This window comes from Vulpes lagopus, chromosome 9, assembly GCF_018345385.1.
Source record: "Vulpes lagopus strain Blue_001 chromosome 9, ASM1834538v1, whole genome shotgun sequence".
NCBI classification, from domain to species: Eukaryota; Metazoa; Chordata; class Mammalia; order Carnivora; family Canidae; genus Vulpes; species Vulpes lagopus.
In genome coordinates, this window is record NC_054832.1 from 19,377,908 (window position 1) to 19,403,137 (window position 25,230).

At 41.2% G+C, this 25,230-nt stretch overlaps 2 protein-coding genes and 1 pseudogene across 2 annotated transcripts in view; 2 read left to right on the forward strand and 1 right to left on the reverse strand.

Annotated features, from left to right (window-relative positions):
- Nucleotides 1–12,525, reverse strand: part of DEPTOR (DEP domain containing MTOR interacting protein) — a 134,235-nt gene extending 121,710 nt beyond the window's left edge. The window contains exon 1 of the mRNA XM_041768454.1: nt 11,654–12,525. Coding sequence (XP_041624388.1) covers nt 11,654–11,775 — 122 coding nt within the window. The 5' untranslated portion in view covers nt 11,776–12,525. The remainder of the gene's footprint in view (nt 1–11,653) is intronic.
- Nucleotides 9,834–25,230, forward strand: part of DSCC1 (DNA replication and sister chromatid cohesion 1) — a 36,786-nt gene continuing 21,389 nt past the window's right edge. The window contains exon 1 of the mRNA XM_041768452.1: nt 9,834–10,929. Coding sequence (XP_041624386.1) covers nt 10,920–10,929 — 10 coding nt within the window. The 5' untranslated portion in view covers nt 9,834–10,919. The remainder of the gene's footprint in view (nt 10,930–25,230) is intronic.
- On the forward strand, nt 12,029–17,453 carry LOC121498972 (annotated as a pseudogene).

Sequence of the window (25,230 nt, forward strand, 5' to 3'; positions counted from 1 at the left end):
CCAAATTCTCACAGTTTTCAAACTCCTCCCCAAGTAAACATCCTTCCAGAACTGCTGACAAATAGCCAAACCAACTTCCTCTCCTCAGTGTTCCCCTTTTGGAAATGAGATTATCTAGCAGCAAAATATCCACCCAAAATGGAGTTAACAGGAAGACAACTGAAAAGATTCCTTCTGGTTAATTCACCATGTAAATAACGAAATCATTCTGTCCCACGATAAACAAAATGACTCAACAAATCCCAGTGCATTGGAATAGTGGTTTGTAAGGAATTCCTGCCCCTAACTGCTACACCTTTGCTTGAAATATGTAACTGCAAGTTCTAATGAAGTCCTGAGTAATCAGACTCTGCCCTTCTTGGCTCAAGGCCCTCATGAGTGCGGAGTCAGCAAATGGCGAACATGTAGACCAGTGTGTTGGCTCCAAGCCCAGCTTCTTCGGTTTCATGGATGCTTCTCAATGGGTTTAACTGGAGCTGCTCTCTTTTGTAGTCAACACAGGATTAAAAAAAAAATCATGCTTTTGATATCACAGTTCTTTATCAATACTTGAGTACAGAAGCTTTGCTACATTTGCACATATGCCACCCATTCTGAAGAATAAAAGGCTGAATTTATACTATATTATCTGAGATTAAAACCACTTTTAATCGGATTTGTTCTTATTAGTTATCTTTATGGTAAGATGCAACATGAAATCAATGTCAAAGTCACTATTGTAAAGTCAACACAATGTATGCTGAAATGTAAGCTTAAACCATATTAACAGTAGAGAATAACCTGCCTTCTGGATGATCTAAGGTAGCTCCCATTTCAAATGTATGGAGAATGGAGGGGAAAAAATCAACAAAATATATTGAACGTGTGACATGAAAGATCATTTTATTTGAACTACTTAAGTAAAAAATGTTTTGCAACCTTTCTGAAAAGTCTGCATCATAATTATCCTGAAACAACTTTGCTTAAATAAAGAGATGACTTTTATACAGCTTTGGCTTTCTCTGGATGGAGGTGTTTCTTAAAAAGTCATCAAAATGCAAGCAATACAGAAATCACTCTTTGCGATTTGAACCTGAACCACTTGCATTTCAGTCATATGTCGAGAGTTCTAATTTACTTCTATTACCAAAAAAATCCTGAATGCCAGAGGCATCTATTCCAAATCAGAGGTGGTAAAGGGTAAAAGATGAGGGAGAAAATATCTGGATGCTGAACAGGTGACCATCATGATGGGGAGGTTTACAGGGGATATTATGTTGAAAGCAGGAGTGTATACCAATGTCTTCTAACTCTTCTTATGCTATCTCTTCCTTATGGCTTTTCTTATGACACTTCCTTCTCTGTATTTTCCTACTCTGAACTCTATAAGTTATTTCTCCTAAAATTTTGCTTTAATCATTTGTACTCTGCTCAAAAATTTTTCACTGATTTCTCACCATTGAACCCAAATTTCCTTTTGCAGAGAACATTGAGCATATCTCCCCAACACTCAATGAACCCTTCCCCAAAGTACAATGGCTGTGATCCCCCCTCTTCCCCCAAGGGGACCTAAGGCAGACAGGATAATAGCATCACCCTGGCCACAGTGTTACAGATGGCTAAGCATAAGACCACCAGTGGAGAGCTTTGCTTTGCTGGAATAGAAGTCTGTGAGTTAAGATGGTACAAAAACATCAAAGCTCAAGACTTTTGCTGATAGTTGATAGCAGCCAACTGTCTCTCTTCAGTCCTCATTTGTTCAGAAAATAAATCGCATGTGGAAAGTCTTAGGGGAGCTATATTATTATCTGCAACTTACTCCAAAGTACCCAAGAGCAGTAAGATGAACTGATGATTGGATAGAAGGAGGAATATTAGGATAGTTATGTGTTAAAACAAGCATGGTAAGGGGCACCTGGGTGGCTTAGTGGTTGACTGTCTGCCTTTGGCTCAGGCATGATCCTAGGGTCCTGGGATCAAGTCCCACATCAGACTCCCCACAGGGAGCCTGCTTCTCCCTCTGCTTATGTCTCTGCCTCTCTGTGTCTCTCATGAATAAATAAATAAAATCTTAAAAAAACAAGCATGGTAAAATGTTAATTGCAGAATCTAAGTGGTAGATGTAAGGGTGTTCACTGTAAAATTCTTTAAAATTTCCTGTATGTTTGTAGTTTTTCATGATAAACTTTTGGAGGAAAAAGCTCTTTCAGCCTTGTTCCTTACACGTGGATGTACTTAAAATACTTTGTGATATCTTTTAGCTCTTACAAGTACAACACCAGGACAAGTGCTCTTTATCATGGCAACCAAGCTCTGTTCATAGTCCCTCACGATGGCTTAGGTTCTTCTACCCACTGTCATGTTTGACTATCAGATTCTACAACCCAGTCATTTACAAAATAAATTCTAGCAAATGTGAAGGAAAGTTAATCATGGTTATGCATTAGAATATACTGCCTTAAAATTTCATCTCTAACTGCTTTTTGTTGTCAGTTCTTTTTTAAATACATTTTTTTAATTTTTCTTTATTTATGATAGTCACACAAACACACAGAGAGAGAGAGGCAGAGACATAGGCAGAGAGAGAAGCAGGCTCCATGCACCGGGAGCCCGACGTGGGACTCGATCCCGGGTCTCCAGGATCGCACCCCGGGCCAAAGGCAGGCGCCAAACCGCTGCGCCACCCAGGGATCAGTTCTTAAGAAAAAAAAATAGCACAATAAGAAGCAGCTTTGGTAAAGCCTTGTTTTAGCTACCTTATCACAGCGTAACTAAACATAAAATAAGGGGCACTCTACCCCTGAATGTAAAACACAGTCATATAACCTCTTGCTTTTTGCAGAGAATATATTCTGTGAAAGTCACTTTCAATCATGGAAAAGTTAGAGAGTAAAAAAGGTAAGTAGAATTTTCAAAACAGCTCAATGAAAAGAAGATCCAAGTTGATTCCATTCTCCTTTCCTCCTAGGGAAGAGGAGAGGAATCAGGAATTACTTTTACAATCCAAGTAATTCACACTTTACTGCTTTTGATGCATATGCCTGCAAATAGTGGGCAAATCTTCTAAGAGGATTGCACTGTAAATAGCAAACTAACCCAGGATCCATCAGAGAAATATGTGCTAAAGTCTTCTTTAATGTGAAAAAAAATCCTTTCTCAACACTTGCCTTGCAAATTTGCACATTCATATATTCTTATATGAATAAGATAGTGGTTGTTCTTAAACCTGCACACAATTATATATCTCTACCTTAACCCCTTCCTAATCCTCTTTGCTATTACTGTCAAGACGCCACTCATAGTGTATTCTTCCAAAATGTCATAACTTGTTAGAAAATGGCCAAGCTTCACAAATAATAAAATGCAGTGACTAACCCAACCATAATGAAAACACGATAGCATGAAATGAGACTTTCCCTGTTAATGAGAGTGTTCATCAGAATGCTCATTTGTTTCTCACACCTTAAGTCAAGATCAGAGGAGCTGCTGTTCTAGGACTGGTCCTCTGACTCCTGCCTGGTCCTCCCTCAGTGCACCCAGCTGAGCTCTCTATAGCAGTAATAGTTTCACCACCCAAAGCAGGGCCTCATGGGGCTGGATGATCTCAATTAGGCCAAGATCGAGGTGGGTGCTGGGCCACAGCTCGCCTCAATAAAAGGAATCTCTGGGAAAATATCAGAATCAGAAATGAGTAGGTACAAGTATTGCAGGGAGATCCATGTCATCAGCACTAAAACTAATAAACAGGGGCACCTGGGTGGCTCAGTGGTTGAGTGTCTGCCTTTGGCTCAGGTCATGATCCCGGAGTCCTGGGATTGAATCCTGCATCAGGTTTCCCCACCTGATGCTTTTCCCTCTGCCTTTGTCTCTGCCTCTCTCTGTGTGTCTCTTATGAATAAATAAAATCTTAAACACACACACACACACACACACAACTAATAAGCAAACCACCACCCCTAACAAGTAGCAGATGAGGGGTAAGAATGGACAGATTTGAGACTTTCTCTGTTCATACCAGCTGCTAACTAGGTCCTCCTCCTATCTCCTCTGTAGGTGCTATGGGCTTCCCTGAACTGGAGGCCCCCCGCATTTGTCCCCTCTTGTCACACCCTAGCAACAGCTGTTCATCTGCAAACTACAGATACAAAAGAAACATCTTGTCCCACACTCCCGGGTGATTTTTCGCTCACTTCATCTCATCTCCTATCCAACCTTAAAATTATTGTAAAAGCTACAAGAAAGTGATTCTTTAAGCAGACCCGAGTAAGTCAGTGTTCCCTCTGAACTCTTCCAGGATGGAATCATCGCAGCCAGCCCTGAGGACAACAGATCCCACAGATCTGTGCCGCCGGGAACAGCTGCTTGCAAGCATACCGTCCAGCCCACTAAGCCCTCTGTCCCCATTGTCTCCACTCTTGTCTCCCAAGTATGTAATAATCCACAAAAACACTCACTGACAGGAGCTTACAAGTTTGGTTAAGGCTGATAAATACTAGAACAAGGATCTCAGTTCTAGAATCCACTTCTCCTTGGTGGACAAGGATAGAAGAATAGAGAAGTGTGATGACTTACTACGTATAAAGAAGGTTGATCATTGTTTCCTCTATCTTTTCCTAATGGCTGACCTCACAGAAACCATATAAGAGCCACCACTTAATCAAGACAAATGAATTCCTGATATAAATGAATACTGGGAATAACAGGAGAGGAGAGCTATCTTCCTTCCCTTTACATTCTCTTCTTTTGAGAGGTATTTAGCTGATTTTCAGGTTTATTGATTCTGGTAGATGGAAACCATAACTTAAATATCAGCATTGGCCTTTGGGAAAACACAAATACATTATTCATAAACAACTAACACCCCAATCATCTCAGAAAAAGATTTACATGAAAATAAGTGCATAGGGGTATAAAATAATTCCACAACCTATGGAGCACTTACTAAACATCTTCTATTCACATGATGTTTTTGCAAGTGACAAAATACCTTCAATGCTCTCTGCTGGTAAGAAATGAGCCTTACCAAAGGTCTGCTCTGTACCAGGGTTGTGCTCTCTGCCCTTATATCCAATTTTGTGAAGCAGAAAAGATGTTCACAGGAATAGTCTGTATGTTGGAAGAGCCTCTGATTGCAAGGCAATTCAACACACTACACCAGGCTTTTCTGCATTGACTCCAAATACAGTGACTCTATTTCCCACAGCATCCTCCCCTTTTCTTTATCCAAACAGGCAGTAATTTCCTGACTCCAGGATATCTTCGCTGTTTAGAAAACTAAAAGTGTTCTCCTACTGTTTGGAACTCTAGATCTTGGTGGTAGCTTCTGGGTAGTGGTTTCCTGAAATTCCCTTCAGCTATAGTGTCTAGTAGAGCTAAGCTTCCATATTAATGGCCTCCAGTAGGGCCTACTCCTGAAGACAATCTCCATGCCAAATGTAAAATTCCTTAAGTTCAAAATGCAATGAAATGGATTTTTTTCTCCTGTGAATGTTCTACATTCCTTATCTCATCTTACTTTTTTTTTTTTTTTTCTCGTCTTACTTTATTGGAGCTTGGTTTTTGGTTCAGTGAGCTGATTTTTACCTTTTATCTACATACTGCATTAACATTTGTGAAGCAAATTCAGGAAAACAATATTTATTGAACATGCTTTTATTTAAAAAAAAAAAGCAACAGCAAGGCTGTAGGAGTCTGGAAAGGCAGTCTGTTATAGCAGAAAGGCAAATAAATCAAACAATTAGAAAGAACTACAATTTCCTACAATTTAGCTAAAACTCATTGCCTAGTAAATTGCTTGTAGGGAACCAGCTTTAGTGATTGGACGAGATTGTTGTAATTAGCATATTTAGTCTAGGTAGAGGAGCATAACTGGAATGCTTGAAACGTCTTCTCTCTTAATTAAGCATTCCTCATTACCTTCTTAATTCTCCTTCCCATTCCACGTCTATCCTTACAGCTGGCAAAATTGTGAACTGCAATTTATCTTCCCATTAAAATGATTACAAATTCAGAATGAATGGAGTTCAAATTAAGTTTTCAAAACCACATGGCAAGGAAGACTCGGTTTAACAGTTAGTAGAGGAAGTGACCGTTCTATCTTGTCAAAACATAAACACTTCCAGAAATAAATTGGACTTTTCCCAACTGAATGGAAAGAATCATTTGTCTACTTGTTTGCAAAAAGATGTCACCCTAGAATTTTGTAAGTCTTATATACATGATCCATTTCACATGTGTCCTATCATTACATTTTGTAACCCTCTAAATTACTAGTTAATGACACCATTAAACTGTCATCTAGCATCCTAAGAGTAGGGACTTTCAGCACTACCACTTTATGGCTGGATAACCTATGACCACTTAGTTTAAACATTCTGTTCCTCAGTTTTCTCATCTGTAAAATGAGGGTGATAAGCATATCTTCTACAAGGAGTTGCTATATAAAGGCATATATACATATAGGTATATATATTAAAGGCATATATATGTATACATGTGTACATATACATGCATACATCTCCTTGGCAGGTAATAAATGCCATATAAGTGAGTCTTATTGTTATTATTGACATGTCTACCATCAGCACAAAGAGAATAGTGATATTGTTGGGTTTCTTTATTTAGATGCTCTATCACAAGCCACTGTCTTGTTAAGTATTTCTGGGATTATCCTAAAGAAGAAACATGACGTGGATTTTGGATGTCTTAATTAGTATGTCATAGTTAGGACTACATGGGCAAATCTCAAGATAAAAGATATACACGGAACACATAAAAATAACAAATGATCTGAAAATTCATAGTAGGAAACTCCACTCATGAATGATTTATATATGGATAATTTTCTTCAAATTTGAAATGTTCTGAGATTTTCTTGACTATTCATGGCACCTTTTCTGTTTTCTATCAAGAATATTACTATAAAAACATATATGTAGAGACTCCTGGGTGGCTCAGGGGTTGAGCGTCTGCCTTTGGCTCAGGGTGTGATCCCAGGTCCTGGGATCGAGTTCCGCATCAGGCTTCCTGTAAGGAGCCCGCTTCTCCCTCTCTCTATGTCTCTGCCTCTCTCTCTCTCTCTCTCATAAATAAATTAATTAATTAATTAATTAATTTTTAAAAATACGTAAAATATACCAGTTCCATCTGGTATGGTAATAACATGTTATTGAGTTAGTGATAAATATCATCGCATTCTTTAGCCAATCAAAAAGTACAAGTTTATTTAAAAACCTCTAAATTTTGTCTTTTATCACTCTGTAATAAAATGTGTCATCTAAATCCATTTTTGTAATCGTTTTATTGAGATATAAGTCACATACCACATAATTCATCCATTTAATGAATATAATGTGGTGGTTTTAAGTATATTCCCAGAGTTATGAAATCATAACCACAATCAAGTTCATAAAATTTTCATCATCCCCAAAAGAAACTCCATACCCATTAGCACTCACCCTCCATTCTTCCCATTGCTGCTGGCAACCACTTCCTGTCTCTATGCATTTGCCTATTTGGGACATTTCATATAAATGGAGTCATACAACATGTGGCTTTTTGTGTCTGCTTTCACTTAGCATATTTTCAAGGTTCACCCATGTTGTAGTACGCATCAGTAGTTTTATTCCTTTTTATGCCAAACAATATTCTTTTCATGGATACACCACACATTGTTTATGCATCCATCAGTGGATGGACACTTGAGTTGTTTTTAGCTATTATGAATAATGCTGCTGTGATCATTTGGGTATAAATTTTTATGTGGACGTATGTTTTCATTCTTTTGACTGTATACCTATGAGTAAAATTGTTGAGTCCTACGTTAACTCTGTTTCATCTTTAGAGGAAATGCCAGACTGTTTTCCAAAGTGGCTGTATCATTTTACCTGCCCACCAGTGGTATATAGAGGTTCCAATTTCTCCACATCCTTGTCAACACTTACTACTGTCTTTTATTATAGCCACCGTGTCAGTAGAAAATGGTACCCAAATGCAAAACCATAAAAATACATTATTCAAGGAAGTAAAATCTTTTATGAAAAGGGAAAGAATGAAGAGATTAGGAAAAGGACCCCATAGTCAGGCTGGAAAAGGAAGCAGGAGAGGTTTCTAAGTTTGTTAATTTCACATCCTTAGACAGCCAACTGCCCTTCAAATGTCAGGATTGTAGAGCCAGCCCTCAGTTTCATAGCTGGAGCTTACAATAATCAGACCAACAAGAACTAATCTGGGTCTATGGTTTATTTTATGAAGTTCCCTCCCACATTCAAGCCCATTTGATCCAACACCACAAATCTTATGTGGAAGGATATTACTATTCTCATTCTGCAGGTAGACTGAGGCCCAGAGTGGCTGACTTGATCAAGGGAACATGGTTAAAAATATGTACATACGTATATACATACAAGTGTTTCATGAATATTAAGTAGTGTATTTATTTAATAAGCATTAAATAAAATGCACAGAGCTGGGCCTGGAAGCCAAATTTTTTTTTTTTTTTTTTTTTTATTTATGATGGTCACAGAGAGAGAGAGAGGCAGAGACACAGGCAGAGGGAGAAGCAGGCTCCATGCACCAGGAGCCCGATGTGGGATTCGATCCCGGGTCTCCAGGATCGCGCCCTGGGCCAAAGGCAGGCGCCAAACCGCTGCGCCACCCAGGGATCCCTGGAAGCCAAATTTTTTATTTCAAATCCCAATCCTTGGTGTCCTCATTTCTTATCACTTTCATCTGCCTCATCTCTGATGATCAAGAAAGCAATGGGAAAGTAAGGGAAGACAAAAGGGAGTTGTATGCGAAGCAGTTAGGCAGGAGGCCTGCACATCATGAAGTCCCCCCAATCACAGCAGCTCAGGATGTTAGGACACGTTGTGACACGGCTTTTGAGGATGGTTGCAACCCCACCCCTTCATGAGAGGTTCCTCCAGTATCAAGAAGCCAGGGCATACTTACATCCCTAAATCCTGAACATATCATCTGTACTGTAGCATATTTAATCATGTATACTACTAGTCACTCAAATATGTATTGAGTAATAACTATGTGCTAGACCCAGTGCTAACACGGTTGAGACTTAAAAAGCAATGATTACAAAGTAAATTTAAATAGTAAACAAAATTTTCTAAGCCCTTCACATGGACCATCTCATTTAATCTTCACAATATTCTTGCAAGAGATGTGGAAACAGGCACAGAGCATTAAGTAAATTGACCCCAAAGTCACAGAACTATTCAATGGTGGAGGCAAATAAGAACCCAGGCAGCCTGATTCTATACCCCATGTTCTTAACCACCACCCAATCCTTCCTGGCAGATCTCTCGCTTGGCTGGAAGTCACATGTGGTGACACGCATAAACCAATAATACTGATTAATTCCAGCAACCATTGTTGAATGCTCATTAGTACAGAAGCTCGAGGGCAAATTCCCACAACAACCCCATGAAGTGCTTATCTTCATTGCCACTTTATAGATGAGGAAACAAAGGCTCAGAGAAGTGAGTTAACTTATTCAAGGTCACAGAGCTATAATAGCTAATGTGGACATGGTGCTTACTATATACCAGGCGCTGTTGTTCTTTTTTTTTTTTTCTTAATATTTTATCTATTTCTTTGAGAGAGAGAGACAGAGCACCAGTGGAGGTGAGAGGGAGAAGCAGGCTCCCTGCTCAGCGGACATGGGGCTCCATTCCAGGATTCAGGGATCATGACCTGAACCAAATGTAGCTACTTGACCGACTGAGCCACCCAGGCGCCCCCAAGCACTGTTCTAAGCACTAACTCATCTAATCCTCCTAACACTAGGAGGTAGGTTCCATTATTACCCAGCATTCTCAGTTAAGTAACTTGTTCATGGTCTCAAGCTTCTGTAAAGGGCAAACCCAGGACTCACTCTAGCAGCAGTCTTGGAAACAACTTAATGGTGACCATTGGCTACAAAGTGGCTAAGCAGAAAATCAAACCCAGGTTTAACTCTTGAGTGAAAGAGAGAAGGCCTCCTTTCTTCTTTCCACCAAGCTAAGCGTGGCCCTCAACCCTGCTGCAGTACAGAGGGGTGCTAGGGAAGAGGGGAATAACAACTGAAGACCCTCCAAAGAAGAGGCATTCAAGCTGCCTCTTGAGGGCTTACATGCTTACTGGTCAAAGAGAGGCACCATGCAATTTGTTATTTTAAAAGAAATGCAGGGTGCCTGGGTGGCCCAGTTGGTTGTCTGACTCTTGGTTTTGGCTCAAGTCGTGATCTCAGGGTGGTGAGATTGGTTGGCTCTCAGCGAGGAGTCTGTTTTCTCTCTCCCTTTGCCCCTCCCCTCCTCTCAAATAAATAAATGAATCTTTCTTAAAAAAAATGAAAAGTACCCAACTGAGGTCTTCAAAAAAGAGGATACAGTAATGAGGAGCAAATAAATAATTAAAAAGCAAATGTTTCAGATTGAATCAGGAAAGCTTTAATTTTTATTCAATGAGAAAATACTCTTGATGAAGGAAAAACAAGCCTTTATTCCCTTTAACTTTGATTATGCATTTAAAAATCATTGAGGGATTGAAGAGTGCAACTTGCCTTCTGTAACGTTAAACTCAACAAACCCTAACTTCCAACATTTACTTCCTCAATGTAACTGCTGCAAGCAGAGTGGTTACTAAACCTTCACAGACCCTTTGCAAAGATGACCTCTCCTTCAGGTCCCGAAACTGAGCGTTTAGAAACCAAAATGAGCCTGGAGATTCGGGCCAAGCTTCAGAAGGAACGGGCACGCGCCCCGTTCCAGCTGGGCCAGGGGCCGGCACGCAAGTTGCAGCTCAAACTGGCTTCAGAGCCAGGGGTTGTTTTTTTTTTTTTTCCCCCCTGGCAAACTGATTTATGACCATACGACGGGCAGCTGCGGAACTGGTCAGACCGCAGAAGTGCATTACTCAAACACCAATCCAAGGATGGCCGGGATGGGATGCGAATCGGTAAGGGGAGGGGGCTGGGATCTGGGGTTCCCTGCCTGTCCCGCGTGCGGGGAGGCCGGTCGGTTCCTAATTCCTGCAGCAGCCCGGGGCCTGTGGACTCTGCTCTGCAAAAGCTGTGCGCTGGCGGAGTCGGCGCGGCTGCAGGGCGCCCGGACAGGGTGCTCCACGCCCCCTCGCGGACCCGGCCGACGATCCAGGAGGCCGTGCCGATTTAGTGCGGGGCGTATTTCCGAACCTGGGGTTTAGCGCCCCCCCACACACACACACACACAAAGCCCCGTCAAGGGGGTCCCGGCGATCAGCCTCATTTTACAGATGCAAACGCCGAGGGTCGGAGGAGCGCAGCGGGGCTTGCCGGCCAAATGGAAAGCCCCGAGTGGAGGCAGTGGTCGGGGTGGCCCTCTCGTCCAGGAGGCTGGAGGGCTGCAGGCGCCTGGGGCGCACACCCAGCCCCTCGCTCCCCCGCCGCCCTAGGGGGCGGCCGGCAGCCTGGAGGCCCGGCGGCGCGCAGGTGCCCGGCGGAGCGCGCGCGGGGCGCAGGGCGGCAGCGGCGGCCGAGGCGCAGCGCGCACCCCGCTCCCTGCGCGCGTGCAGACCGCAGACCGCAGACCGCAGGGCGCCGCCGGCTGCAGCAGCCGGGCAGGGGCGCACCGCCCGCCCGAGCTGCTGCCGACCCAGGCTGGCAGCGCCCCCGGGCGCGCCCCGGCACTGCCCCGCGCCTTACCGTAGCTGCTCCCCGGTGACCAGGACCTCAGCCATGCGCTCCAGCTCCCTTTGCTGCGCCCCGCCGCTCCCGCCCGTGCTGCCGTCGCTGCCGCCGCTGCCCCCGCTGCCGCCCTCCTCCATGCTCGCGCCGCGTCGCTCCCACTGTCCTCCTTAGCCGCCGCGGGTTTGGGTGTTAAATCAGCCTGCCCCTACGAGGCCTCCCCCGCCATCTTTGTTAGGGGCAGGCCGGCTGCTCAGCCGCGATTGGCTGCAGAGGGAATCCCGGTGGGTGGGCTGGAGCGCGAGGCTGGTCCGCCCCTGGGACTCGGGCTTCGGGGGCGGTGGCTGGAGCCCCGCGTGGCCGGGGGCGGGGCCGAGGGAGCAAAATATAAACATGTGGGCGGGGCTCCGGGGCCGCGGTGCGAGTGCTGCGGGCCCGGCGGCCACCTGCCAGGTGCGCGCGCGGCGGGGCCTTGGGGACAGGCCAGGAGGTTACAGGCGTAAAGCTGTTTTTATTATCCTGTCTATGCTCCAAATTGCCCGAGTGAAAACACGAGCAAAATAGCTAAATAGGGAGCACTGGAGGATACACACGTCACTGCGGCGCTGGGTGAAATTAGGCATTCTCGTCCCCATCCCCCTGCACCAGAGGCAGCTCCCTAACCTCAGAGCGTAATCAATAAAGAACGCGGGCCTGGGAATCAGGCAGACCTGGGATCCGGCTCCGCGCCTGTAATTTCCTACCAAAATGTGCTTCATCTTCATTTTCTTCTTTTGCAAAATAAAGATAATTGTGGCTGCCACTTGTTGACATCCACCGCATTATAGCAAAGGGGTATCTGTGTGTTGAGGTTTTATGCAGCTTTTAACAATTTTTGCATATACATACGTCTCTGCATCTTTACAAGTAAATGGGATTTTTTTTCTTTTGGTGAAAACTATATGGAAAGACAATCTTTTAATTGCAGATTTGTTGTAAGTCTACAGAATAAAAAATGAAAATGGGAGGGCTGTGGAGAAACAAGTGGTCTTCTTTGTATATTTTATACCAATTCTGCTATTCAAAACTGTTTATGCCCACTCTCCTTCAGGTTTATTGTATTTTATTGTTGTGTTTTCTTCTTGTCATTTGTTTTTAAAGATCACTGTAGCCTTTTCCAACATTCTACAAGATCATTACTTAAAATTTACAACAATTCATTGAGCATTTATTGTGTGCTTTATATGTTGTTAAGCACTTTATATTATTTACTTTGTCCTCACAAAAACCCTGAGAGTTGGGTATTATTATTGTCAACATACAATTGGAAAATCTTAAACATACAAAGGTGAACTGATCTGCCTAGATTTCACACCTAGGAAGTCAGTTAGGCAGCCCTTGAGCCTCTCAAGGTTATGCTCAACCATACTCCAGAAGACAACAATTGTCCAACTCCCTTGTAAATTCAACGATAGCTATTAGGCAATTCTTTCACAAGAGAAATTATCTAACTTTTATAACTTTTAAAATAAACCATGGCAAAAGTGTAGAGCAAGTGAGACATAGTTCAAAATGAATGTGATTCTAAGAGCTTCATTCTGTATAAAATATAAAAATCATTTAACAAAAAAAAAAAAATCATTTAACAGGGCGGCCTGGGTGGCTCAGTGGTTTAGCGCTGCCTTTCAGCCCAGGGGCTGATCCTGGAGTCCCGGGATCGAGTCCCACGTCGGGCTCCCTGCATGGAGCCTGCTTATCCCTCTGCCTGTGTCTCTGCCTCTCTCTCTCTCCTCTGTGTCTCTCATGAATAAATAAGTAAAATATTTTAAAAAATCATTTAACAGAAGTAGAGGTCCCAGAATTAATGAGCTTAACAGCTGGCTGTCACTTACGTTTTAATTGTATAACATAGAATGTGCTGCTTACCTTCTCAGAGCCTCCATCTCCTGACAGGAATAATAATTCCTACCTTATATGGATGTTGTGTGGCTTAATAACATTGTGTGAAGTTTTCATGTACATAATATGTGTTTAAAAGTTGTTCTCTTTAATATCTTCACTGCTTTTATTTTTTAAAATATTTTATTTATTTATGATAGACATAGGGAGAGAGAGGCAGAGACAGAAGCAGGCTCCATGCAGGATGTCCCATGCAGGATGTCCCATGCAGGACTCAATCCTGGGTCTCCAGGATCACACCCTGGGCCAAAGGCAGGCGCTAAACCACTGAGCTACCCAGGGATCCCTCTTTACTGCTTTTAATAAGAAGAGAAGGAAGGAGGAGGAGGAGGAAAAAGAGGAGGAAAGAGAAGGAGAAGAAATTCTTGTCAGAAACTTTCCAGGAGGAGTTTTTGGTGCAAGGTAAAACACCTTTTCTCACATTATCTCTAATTTTTAAATTATTAGTAGTCCTTGAAAATGAACGAAGGAGAAATACAGACCTGGCCACCTTAAATCTCTCTTTTATTTAATGATTTTAAGCTTTTTTGAAAGTGCAGAATGAAAAAATTAAGGCATTACAAATTCTTAATTATCCATCGCTCAACATTTTAATTCAAAAGCTCTATGTATTGTAAATCATCACTGCGCTTGATTGTCTTTTATTTTTTTCTTCCTCCAAATCTATTTGTTTTTCATTTACATTTAGGCAACTTTCTTTATCTGAAAAATAAAAAGAAATGGTTTTTGCAAAATACTTTCTTGTTTAATAGTTTATGATAAAAAATGATAAAGCCTTTTATCATGAAAGTTTATGATTTTAAAAAAGCACCTCAACATAAGGAAAAAAAAAAATTCAAGTCAGGAAAAGACCTAGTACTGCTCCAGTGAGAAAGAGCAGAATTTCATTCTCTTGCTTGATGAGAAAGGTTTTCTGTGTGTGTACATGTGAATGGGAAGTGAGGACTGGTTTGCTGTCATTGTTTCAACCTACCTTTCTTTTTTTTTTTTTGTAAATTTATTTTTTATTGGTGTTCAATTTGCCAACATATGCAATAACACCCAGTGCTCTTCCCATCAAGTGCCCCCCTCAGTGCCCATCACCCAGTCACCCCAGCCCCCTCCCACTTCCCCTTCCCCCACCCCTAGTTCGTCTCCCAGAGTTAGGAGTCTCTCATGTCCTGTCTCCCTTTCAACCTTTCTTTTGACATATGAGACACACCATGCTCTACTGGGTCAGAAGACAGATCCTTTTTCCTAAATTAGGGCAAGATTGTTCTGACTCCTGAGGACATGTGAGCACCCATGCTGAGTCTATGAGCTCAGGAGCAACTGTCCCAGAATAGATCATGGTCTATAGGTGTTGCTGGTTGAAGGATGGGCACTGACATGGTGATTAAACCGAGTATGAAGATCTTAAACGGGCTGAAAATTCTAACAGACCTCAGGTTGATCCCTGGCTCCATTGGGGCAAGTTCATTATCATCTCTAATTTCTGCTCTCTTTTGTAAAATCAAGACCATACTACTAATCCCATTGGGTTTTGGGGAGGACTGAATAAAATTTAATGAGCACACTTGTTACAGGTGGAAACTATTAAATGTAAGCCTTTTTCTTCTAGCTTGCCCTACTCACCTGCTTCATGCCCTCTGGCTGTTTTGGCGATCTGAAGCCAACGCTGCTCAAACTTTTGGTAGATGAAGACCAGGTGTTTTTGTGATGCATGCGTGCATGCGTTTTCAATCCATTGAAGATTGACATTTTGATAAAGTACAATAGAAATGAAATTTTTAAATGGACAAAACACAGACCCAATGTGTTATTGTTATGGTCAACAGACAGCAAATTGTCAAATTGGTATAAACATTTCTTTCAATGTCTGTCTCTATGTCTCTCAATATTGGTAATGGTCACCCATTGGCCGACTGAACTTTTAGTAGTACTGGTTAAGAGTAAGCAGCAACATGAGAAGATGAACTTGAATAAAATGTGTGAAAGAATATTGTCAACTCTGAAGCTTCATAACACAGTAGCTATGGATATTGTTATTGCCTCTTTGTATACACCAATATTGTTCCCACCTGATCTTAAAGATGAACTTAAACCCCACCATCTCTGTGATGACTTCTTGGCCTTCCTCAAGCGATGTGTTGTTCTTCCCTATGCCTTCTCATGACATCATAGGGTTTCCATTGCTTTTTAACCGTTAATGGGAGTCTCTATTCCTCAGCTGCCATGATTTTTATTCTCTGTGAATAGAAGCAAAGTGATGATTTAGTAATAGCCTGTCCAGATATTTCTGTCAATAGATCCTTTAAGAAGGGAAAAATAAATGTAAAGGGAGAGGAAAAATAAAATGTCCATGTGTCATTATTCACATCCATTTTTAATATTTTTGTCGTGTTTGATTCATCTTTTTTTGTAGTGACAGAAATCAAACATTATCAAGAAGTGTGAGATCCTCTTGTCCTACAATCCCAATCCTGCTTACCTCCCAAGAAGTTCTTTTTTTTAATCTAAATTCAATTAGCCAATATTTGGTACCTCGTTAGTTTCAGATGTAGTGTTCAATAAATTTATCAGTTGCATATAATACCCAGTGCTCATCACTTCATGTGCCCTCCTTAATGTTCATCACCCAGTTACCCCATCCCCCCCACCTGCCCTCCAGCAACCCTGTTTGTTTCCTATAGTTAAGAGTCTCCAGGATTTTTCCCTGAGGAGGAGAGGTTATTAAGGGTATAAGGGCAGCGAAAATACAATACTTTGGTATATACTGTCACCTACTGGTTGATTTTGCAAAGACACTAAATGACGGTAAGTCTCCTATGAGTCAAGGACCATCCTCAAGAAGGCACTTTTGGAAATTTAGATGGTTTGTCACAGTATTAGGAATGCTAGTGGGTTTTAGTGAGCAGGAACTAGAAATCCTCATTTTCTCATTTTCCTGGGACAGCAGTTCATAAAGAATTGTCCAGGTGTCGGAGTCTGCCCTCGGAGCAGCAGGAGAGAAGGGACTTTCGAGAGCCAGTTGCCCGATTATTTTCTTTCCCCTCCCTCTCTCCCACCCCATATCTCTCTTCACCCCTCTCCTGCCTTTGCTTGTGCAGCCAAGGTGGAGCCATCAGCGGCCACTCAGTCCCCATCCGTCTCCTCCTCGTCCTCTGTCCTCTGGGGCCTTACCCTCAGCGCCCTCCTGTGCGGTGCATGATCTGATTTTCTGGAAAGATGTGAAGAAGACTGGGTTTGTCTTTGACAACACACTGATCATGCTGCTCTCCCCCTGGCAGCTTTCAGCGTCATCAGTGTGGTTTCTTACTTCGTCCTGGCTCTTCTGTCACCATCAGCTTCAGGGTGTACAAGTCTGTCATCCAAGGTATACAGAAATCAGAAGAGGGCCATCCATTCAAAGCCTACCTGGATGTAGACATTGCTGTGTCCTCAGAAGCTTTCCATAATTACGTGAATGCTGCCATGGTGCACATCAACAGGGCCCTGAAACTCATTATTCGTCTCTTTCTGGTGGAAGATTTGGTTGACTCCTTGAAGCTGGATGTTTTCATGTGGCTGATGACCTATGTTGGTGCCATTTTCAATGGAATCACCCTTCTGATTCTTGCCGAACTGCTCATTTTCAGTGTCCCCATTGTCTGTGAGAAGTACAAGACCCAGATTGATAACTATGTTGGCATTGCCCGCGATCAGACCAAGTCAATTGTTGAAAAGATACAAGCAAAACTCCCTGGAATTGAAAAAAAAAAAAAGGCAGAATAAGTACATGGAAACCAGAAATGCAACAGTTACTAAAACACCACTTAATAGTTATAACGTTATTACTTATACTCTGGAGGAACTGCATTCCAAGCTTCTTTTTCTTAATTTGGTGTTTTCTCCCCTCCTTTCCCTTTACCCTCAGTATCAAGCACAAGAATTGTTGCACTAAAAAAGGAACTGATATCTTAGAACCCAAAAGAATAAAGAGAGAGTCAAATTAATAGGTTAAATCAGTACCTTAATGATGGTGGAGCTTTTACTTGTAGCTTGAAAGAGGAGAGATTGGAGGTCAAGGAGAAAATGAAAGATAAAGCACTGCTCTTGTACTCTGCTGTTCAGTTCTCAAGGACTAGTCTTATGCAGCTTCCTATCAGAGTTTTACCTTTATTTTTAAGTTAAGAAATAATGATTAACTTATGAGGAAATTATCTGGAATTATCCCACAAGAGTGGGATTCCTTCCTGTGGGTTTTTTGGCAGCCTTCTGATCCCATCTTCCTGCCCCACAATGTGAGCACCTATTCCTACGATTTCTCTTCTTCACATAATGATAGAACTTCCAACTGTATGAATAACCTGTAGACGATAGTGAGACTTATTGATTCCTGGAATGCCATCTAGGAACCAAGGATGGACATGGAAGGTGGGGCTGGGATGACCCTCCCCTCCCACTCACCCCTAGGAAAGGAAAGTCTCTGCCATTTGGGAGGGTGGTGTCTGTCATTTCTTGTGGGCACCAGTTCTGAGCTTTAGTTTGAGGACTCATTCCTGAGTGTGCTTTTTCCTCCCTCTTCCCTGCCCACCTCACCTCGAGTTTAATAAATATGGTTATACTTTTCTTATTATGAAATACATGTCTGTAACTGCTGTAAAAAAAAAAAAGTTGTCCTAAATCCTGTCTTTCCCAGGTCCTATGGGATATTCTTGTAGTTCAAAAACCTGTTTGCTGTTATCTGAGTTTAGAACCTAATTTGGTTTTACACAGAAACACAAGATCTTTTTTGCACAATTTTAATATAATTCTGACTTGTCTGGAAATGCAATTACTATGTACACTGAGAAAAAAATTGTAGTTTGCTCAGAACTTTACCAAGAAATGTTCATCATTAGATAAAATTGTTTCATTTGTCATTTATGTGGTAAACACACTACAAGTACACCACACCTTTTTCAGTCTGCATTTGTTAGCAATTGCATGTGTGGTGATTCTATGTGTGTTTGTATAGCAATATATTATTTAACCAAATTTTAGAGTGCCAAATATAAAAAAAGAAGTGATGGCAATAGTCAGTAAACTACTGTCTTCTGTTGTTCTAAAATTATTCATTATAAATAGTTGTGAACATCTGATCACCTCACTAGACCTTATTTAGTCACTTAAATATTAAAATACATTTTATCTTGTTATAGATGATTTTCTTCCTTATACTCCAGTGTAAGGACATCATATTGATTTTTTTTTTTTTTATGTACACCAAAAGCTTATATTGAGAACACTGGTGGATTTTGAATGAAGGAATGCCATTATCTGACTTACATTATTACAAAGATGACTTGAGATAACATACAGGATACCCGGTTCTGTGCTTGATTCAATAAATATTTTAACCAATATTCCATCTCTTTTTCTGGGCAAAACAGGCCCAGTCTGTGAAACATGATACAATACCACCATCTAGTGGCAAAATCCTGATTGTTTTATAAGCAAAGCTTCAAAAGTTTAAGAATGCACAGTTAAAAAAACTACTGTATTTCCTATAGAATTAAATACATCTTGGTGTGAATCAGAAGTTCCTTACCTGAAATTATTTTAAGTAAAAACAAAGTAATATAGTTTCCAAGACACTACTTAATTTCATTTCTCCTGTCAAATGGAATTATTTTGTTTTTTTATTATTATTCCCTAAGACTACATCCTTAGGGAGATAATTTTTTCTTCCTTTCTTTCCTACTTAAGTAGGCTCCATGCATGTCCAACCCAACATGGGGCTTGAACTCAGAAACCTGAGATTGAGAGTCCCATGGCTCTACTAACTGAGTCAGGCAGGAACCCCAAGGAGGTATTTCTTTCAAGGCTTACACTTCATTTTTTAGCTGAGTTTCTAAAGTCACTGATGAAGTTCAGGGCAGGCTGCCCCCAAATATGCCACTTGGGCTTACTGATTATTTTGAACTGAAGTTAACACAAGAAACAGCTGGATAAGAAGGCCTCTCTGACCCTCCTTTGACTCCTTGAAAACAGGAAATAAATCTGCCTTGTGAACGGTACCCTCCCTGCACCAGGAGATAGAGAGATCCATCCCCATATCACCAGAGAGGGAATTTAGAGTTGAGAACACTGTATAAATAAACCCTATCACTTCTTCACTAATTTACTACCCTGTGCCCAAACTAGATTATGTCAATTGTCTTGTCTAAGAGGTACAAAAACTGCCTGCTTTAGTCACTTTGAGTCTCATTTCTATGAGCTCTCATATGCATGAATTAAATTTGTTTTTCTCTTGTGAATCTCTTATGTCAATTTAATTGTTAGACAATCCAAAGAACCTAGAAGGGAAGAAAGGAAAACTTTTCCCTCCATACATCACACTCTCCCTGGGTGATCTCATTTATAAGCACTCTTGGAATCACTGTATATCTAAAAGCTTTATCTTTTAGCTCCTAGTCAGACCTTGATCCCAACTCCAAGATCTAAATCTGATTTCAAGACATATCCTCCCTTGTGTATTCTCACCTTAATCACCACAAATCAAACCCAGTACTCATCATATCTCACCCCAAATCTATTCCTACCCTTCCTACAACATGTCGTAAATAAGAGGAAATGCAGTTGCTCCCACAGAAACCTAGAATTCATCTTTGATTCGTTCCCCTCTTCTTATTCCTCATGTCTAATCAAATAGATCAAATAGCTACTATTGTCCGTTGTATCTCAAAAATTACTTCTCAAACCCAGCCACCTTCATCACTCACTCACATGGGCTCTTAGAGACAAAAGAGAAAAAGAGAAAAGGAGAAAGAGAGGAAGAAAAATGTTAGGTAATCACACAGTAAACAAAATTGCAACTTACTTAAAATCTAGAAATGAGAGGTACCTGCTGCCATGACAATATATATTAGAGAGGCTTTGCCTAATCAGGGAGGTCATGAAAGATTTCCAAGAAGTGATTATTGACCTGGAGCCATACCCACTAGCCAAATGTAGCTTTTTAAATTTAAATTAACTAAAATCAAATGAAATTTAAAATTCAATTCCTCATTTACATTATCCATATTTCAATACTCAAAAGCCACGTGTGGCTGGTAGCTAATATGTTGGACTGTGCAAATACAGAATATTTTCAGCATCTCAGAAAGTTCTACCCACAGTGTTCAGCGAGAGAACTAACAGGTGCTAATCAAACAAAAAAGGAAGTGAAGAAAGAACCTGCCAGGCAAACAGATCCTCAAGTGGCAGGAAGCATGATGGAGCGAGTAAAGACCCCACAGAGAGCCCGCGTGCCCCAATGCTACAAGGAGGCATCAAAAATGAATTATTGGGACTTCATCAAGATAAAAAGCTTCTGCACAGCAAAAGAAACAGTCAGCTAAACTAGAAGACAACCTACAGAATGGGAGAAGATATTTGCAAATGACGTATCAGATAAAGGGCTAGTTTCCAAGATCTATAAAGAACTTCTTAAACTCAACACCAAAGAAACAAACAATCCAATCATGAAATGGGCAAAAGACATGAGAGAAATCTCACAGAGGAAGACACAGACATGGCCAACATGCACATGAGAAAATGCTCCTGCATCACTTGCCATCAGGAAATACAAATCAAAACGACAATGAGATCCCACCTCACACCAGTGAGAATGGGGAAAATTAACAAGGCAGGAAACCCCAAATGTTGGAGAGGATGCGGAGAAAAGGGAACCCTCTTGCACTGTTGGTGGGAATGTGAACTGGTGCAGCCGCTCTGGAAAACTGTGTGGAGGTTCCTCAAAGAGTTAAAAATAGACCTGCCCTACGACCCAGCAATTGCACTCCTGGGGATTTACCCTAAAGATACAGATGCAGTGAAACGCCGGGACACCTGCACCCCGATGTTTCTAGCAGCAATGTCCACAATAGCCTAAACTGTGGAAGGAGCCTCGGTGTCCATCGAAAGATGAATGGATAAAGAAGCTGTGGTCTATGTATACAATGGAATATTCCTCAGCCATTAGAAACGACAAATATCCACCATTTGCTTCGACGTGGATGGAACTGGAGGGTATTATGCTGAGTGAAGTAAGTCAATCGGAGAAGGACAAACAGTTATCATTCATTTGGGGAATATAAATAGTAGTGAAAGGGAATATAAAGGAAGGGAGAAGAAATGTTGGGAAATATCAGGAAGGGAGACAGAACATGAAGACTCCTAAGTCTGGGAAATGAACTAGGGGTGGTGGAAGGGGAGGAGGGCGGGGGGTGGGGGGAAATGGGTGACGGGCACTGAGGGGGGCACTTGACGGGATGAGCACTGGGTGTTATTCTGTATGTTGGTAAATTGAACACCAATGAAAATTAATTTATTAAAAAAATAAAAATAAATAAAATAAAAATAAAATTTCTACCAAAAAAAAACAAAAAACAAAAAAAAAGAAGATGTGGTCTATGTATACAATGGAATATTACTCAGCCACTAGAAATGACAAATACCCACCATTTGCTTCGAGGTGGAGGGACTTGGAGGGCATTATGCTGAGTGAAATAAGTCAATCAGAAAAGGACAAACATTATATGGTCTCATGCATTTGAGGAATATAAAAATTAGTGAAAGGGAATAAAGGGAAAGGAGAGAAAATGAGTGAAAATATCAGCAAGGGTGACAGAACATGAGAGACTCCTAACTCTGGGAAATGAACAAGGGGTGGTGGAATGGGAGGTGGTGGGGGGGTTGGGGTGACTGGGTGACGGGCACTGAGGGGGGGCACTTGGCGGGATGAGCACTGGGTGTTATATGTTGGCAAATTGAACTCCAATAAAAAGAAATTTTTAAAAAGGAGGCATCAATGAAGAAGGAAAGCAGCAGGAGAGGCAGGATAGGATCTATCTTCTAAAGTGTTGGAGGAGGGACGCCTGGGTGGCTCAGTGGTTGAGCATCTGCCCTGGCTCAGGGGCTCAGGGCGTGATCCTGGAGTTCCGGGGATCAGGATGGAGATCCACAGCAGGCTCTGGGCATGGAGCCCGCTTCTCCCTCTGCCCATGCCTCTGCCTTCTCTCTGTGTCTCTCATGAATAAATAAATAAAATCTTTTTTTAAAAAAATAAAGCCCTGGGGGAAAAAAGCCAACCAAACAAAATAAATCCAATGAAGGATGGTGAAAGACAATAAGAAACAACAAAAAAACTCAGTAGGTAGAGAGGGAAATAAAGATGCTGAGGTGACGTTAAATATATTAGATCTAAATTAGGATCCTATGTACTAGAGGCTGTGTTAATCTGCTTACAGAAAAAACACTACATTCAGCAAGCAGATGCAGGGAACAGACCGGTGAATTCAGTGGGTGAATGAGGGGAACCATCCTTGCAACCTTAAATCTTTGAAGGTCGAATTAATTTCTGCCCATTATCCCAGGCATGTGGTACAGTTTTTAACTTCTGTGATACTATACTTAATTTCTATGACAGTTTCAGGGCTTGTATTTTGCCTTCTCTACTTCGATAATTCTGATTCCATGAGTGAAGGAGCTTATTTGAGAGGTTGCAACTAAATATATCATTAAAAATAGGAATGACAAAAAAAAATAGGAATGACATTTGGGAAACAGGGAAATGATCTTTGACCTCTGGTTGACCATTATTTGTGAATTATCCCTTACCTCTCTGAAAATATTAATTTTATCTATCATAAAGTCGTGGGATTTTTCACTCCATTACCTGTTTCCTTTGGTTTTAACTCTTTTATCTGGTGACTTTTTATAGCTCCTTTTTATGTCATTGGTCATACATAAATGGTGATTTTTTTTTTACTTTATTTTTATAAATGGTGATTCTTGGTTGTCTCTCTTCTTCGTATTTGAGAATCAGTGTTCACCATTTGTGCACCATCTGTTTTGCATGCCCTACCTCCAGAAATTTGGGGGAAGGAATAAGACCATCCTTGAGCTTGAGTAGGGAGTTCTGCTGGTGGTTTGTCTTCTGGGAGTTGCTGTTCCCAACTCCTGGAATTCATTAGCCCCCGGGCATTTCCTTGCCTTTCCATGACCATTTCACACACTATTTCAGCCCATGGACAGAGCTGCTTCTAGCTTAGTATGGGTGGACATGAGGGAGCTACCAGCTTCAATAATCAATCACCCCAATACCTACCCCAGAGCCACCCCTCACTTCTTGTATCTAGGCTTGATGCTCCCCTAAGCCTTTCCACACTTAGACTCATTGATGGTTAACATTTTGCCCCACTTTTTCTACCATTTTCTTTGTCAATGTATCTAATGTATATTCTTTTTTTTTTGAAGTTCCTAAGAGTCAAATGCAGACATCATATTCATTCGCTCCTAAATATTTCCATGTGTATTTCCTAAGAAAAAGGACATCCGTTCTATAACCACAGTACAATTACCAAAAGCAGAAAATTTAACACTGATTAAAAAAAAATACTCCTATCTAACCCAGAGTCCATATTCAGATTTCATTACTTAGCTCAACAATATATTTTATAGCAGTAATTTTTCCTAGTTCAGGATCTAAACAAGGATTATGTATTGCATTTAATTATCATGTCTCTTTACTTTCCTATAATCTGAAAGTTTCCTCAGTTTTTCTTGTCCTTCATGACCTTGCAATTTTTGAAGAGTATAGGCCAGTTTTGTTTTGTTTTTCTGGCATGCCCCTCAACTTGAGCTGCCTGAGGTTTTCCTTATGTTAGATTCAGGTTATGCATTTTTGACAGGATTAACACAATATATCATATCAGAAGGCGCACGATGCTCATCCCAGCGTTGGTGACGTTTGCCTTGACCACTTAATTGAGGCCATATGTTCTGTTGGTTTGCCCACTGGAAACGTGGAGGGCAAGGCAGGACTAAAGAAAGAGGCAGACCGTTCCAGGTTGGTAGGTGGCAGTTTTTAATAAGAAAGGGTACTTTCTTATGAGGTTTGTCTTAGGCAGAAGCAAGACAAAGAAATATCTGCACCCACAGGCCAGAATCTTAAAAATTTATTATACAAACGCTCTAACTGGATTTAGTTATATATACCAACCAGATGGTTTCAACAACTTACTGTCTCAAGGCCATGTCCCTGGAACAGCTCCTGCTGTGGGAATGGTGGGTGGAACTTACATTCCACAGACAAGGGAGGGGTGAAGAAGCTCAGGTCCAGCTGGAGGGTCAAATGATGGCCCTGTCATCTTAATGACCTCCTCCCACATGCTCTGAGTTTACCATTGTGAAGTTACTATTTTCTCTTTTATAATTAATAAGTGGGGTTTTTTTTAGGTAGAGACTTTGCAACTATGTAAATATCTGGTTTCTCATCAAATTGTCACCTGCTAGTTTTAGTAAATAATCTTTCAAAAATCTGAATCTGATCATGTTACTCCCCAGCTTCAAATAATGCAATGATTTCCATGCACTTTCACATCTTTTAGGAAACTAACAGCTTCCCCATTGCCGAGGCCATTCTTCTGAGAGTCTTTCTCAACTCTGCTCCCTTTCTCACTATCCAAATTGTCCACAAGGTCCACCCATTTGACTTTCTGAATATTTATTTGTCCTGATGTCACAGAATCAGTTCAAGTGCTTATCAATTAGTTCTGTATTTGTGTATTTAAATTTTCTGTCTGCCCCTGCAGATTTAAGCCTGGATTCCTAAACTACCCTCTGAACTGTTACCTGAAAGATCTTTCTAAAGCCAAATATCTATTATTGAT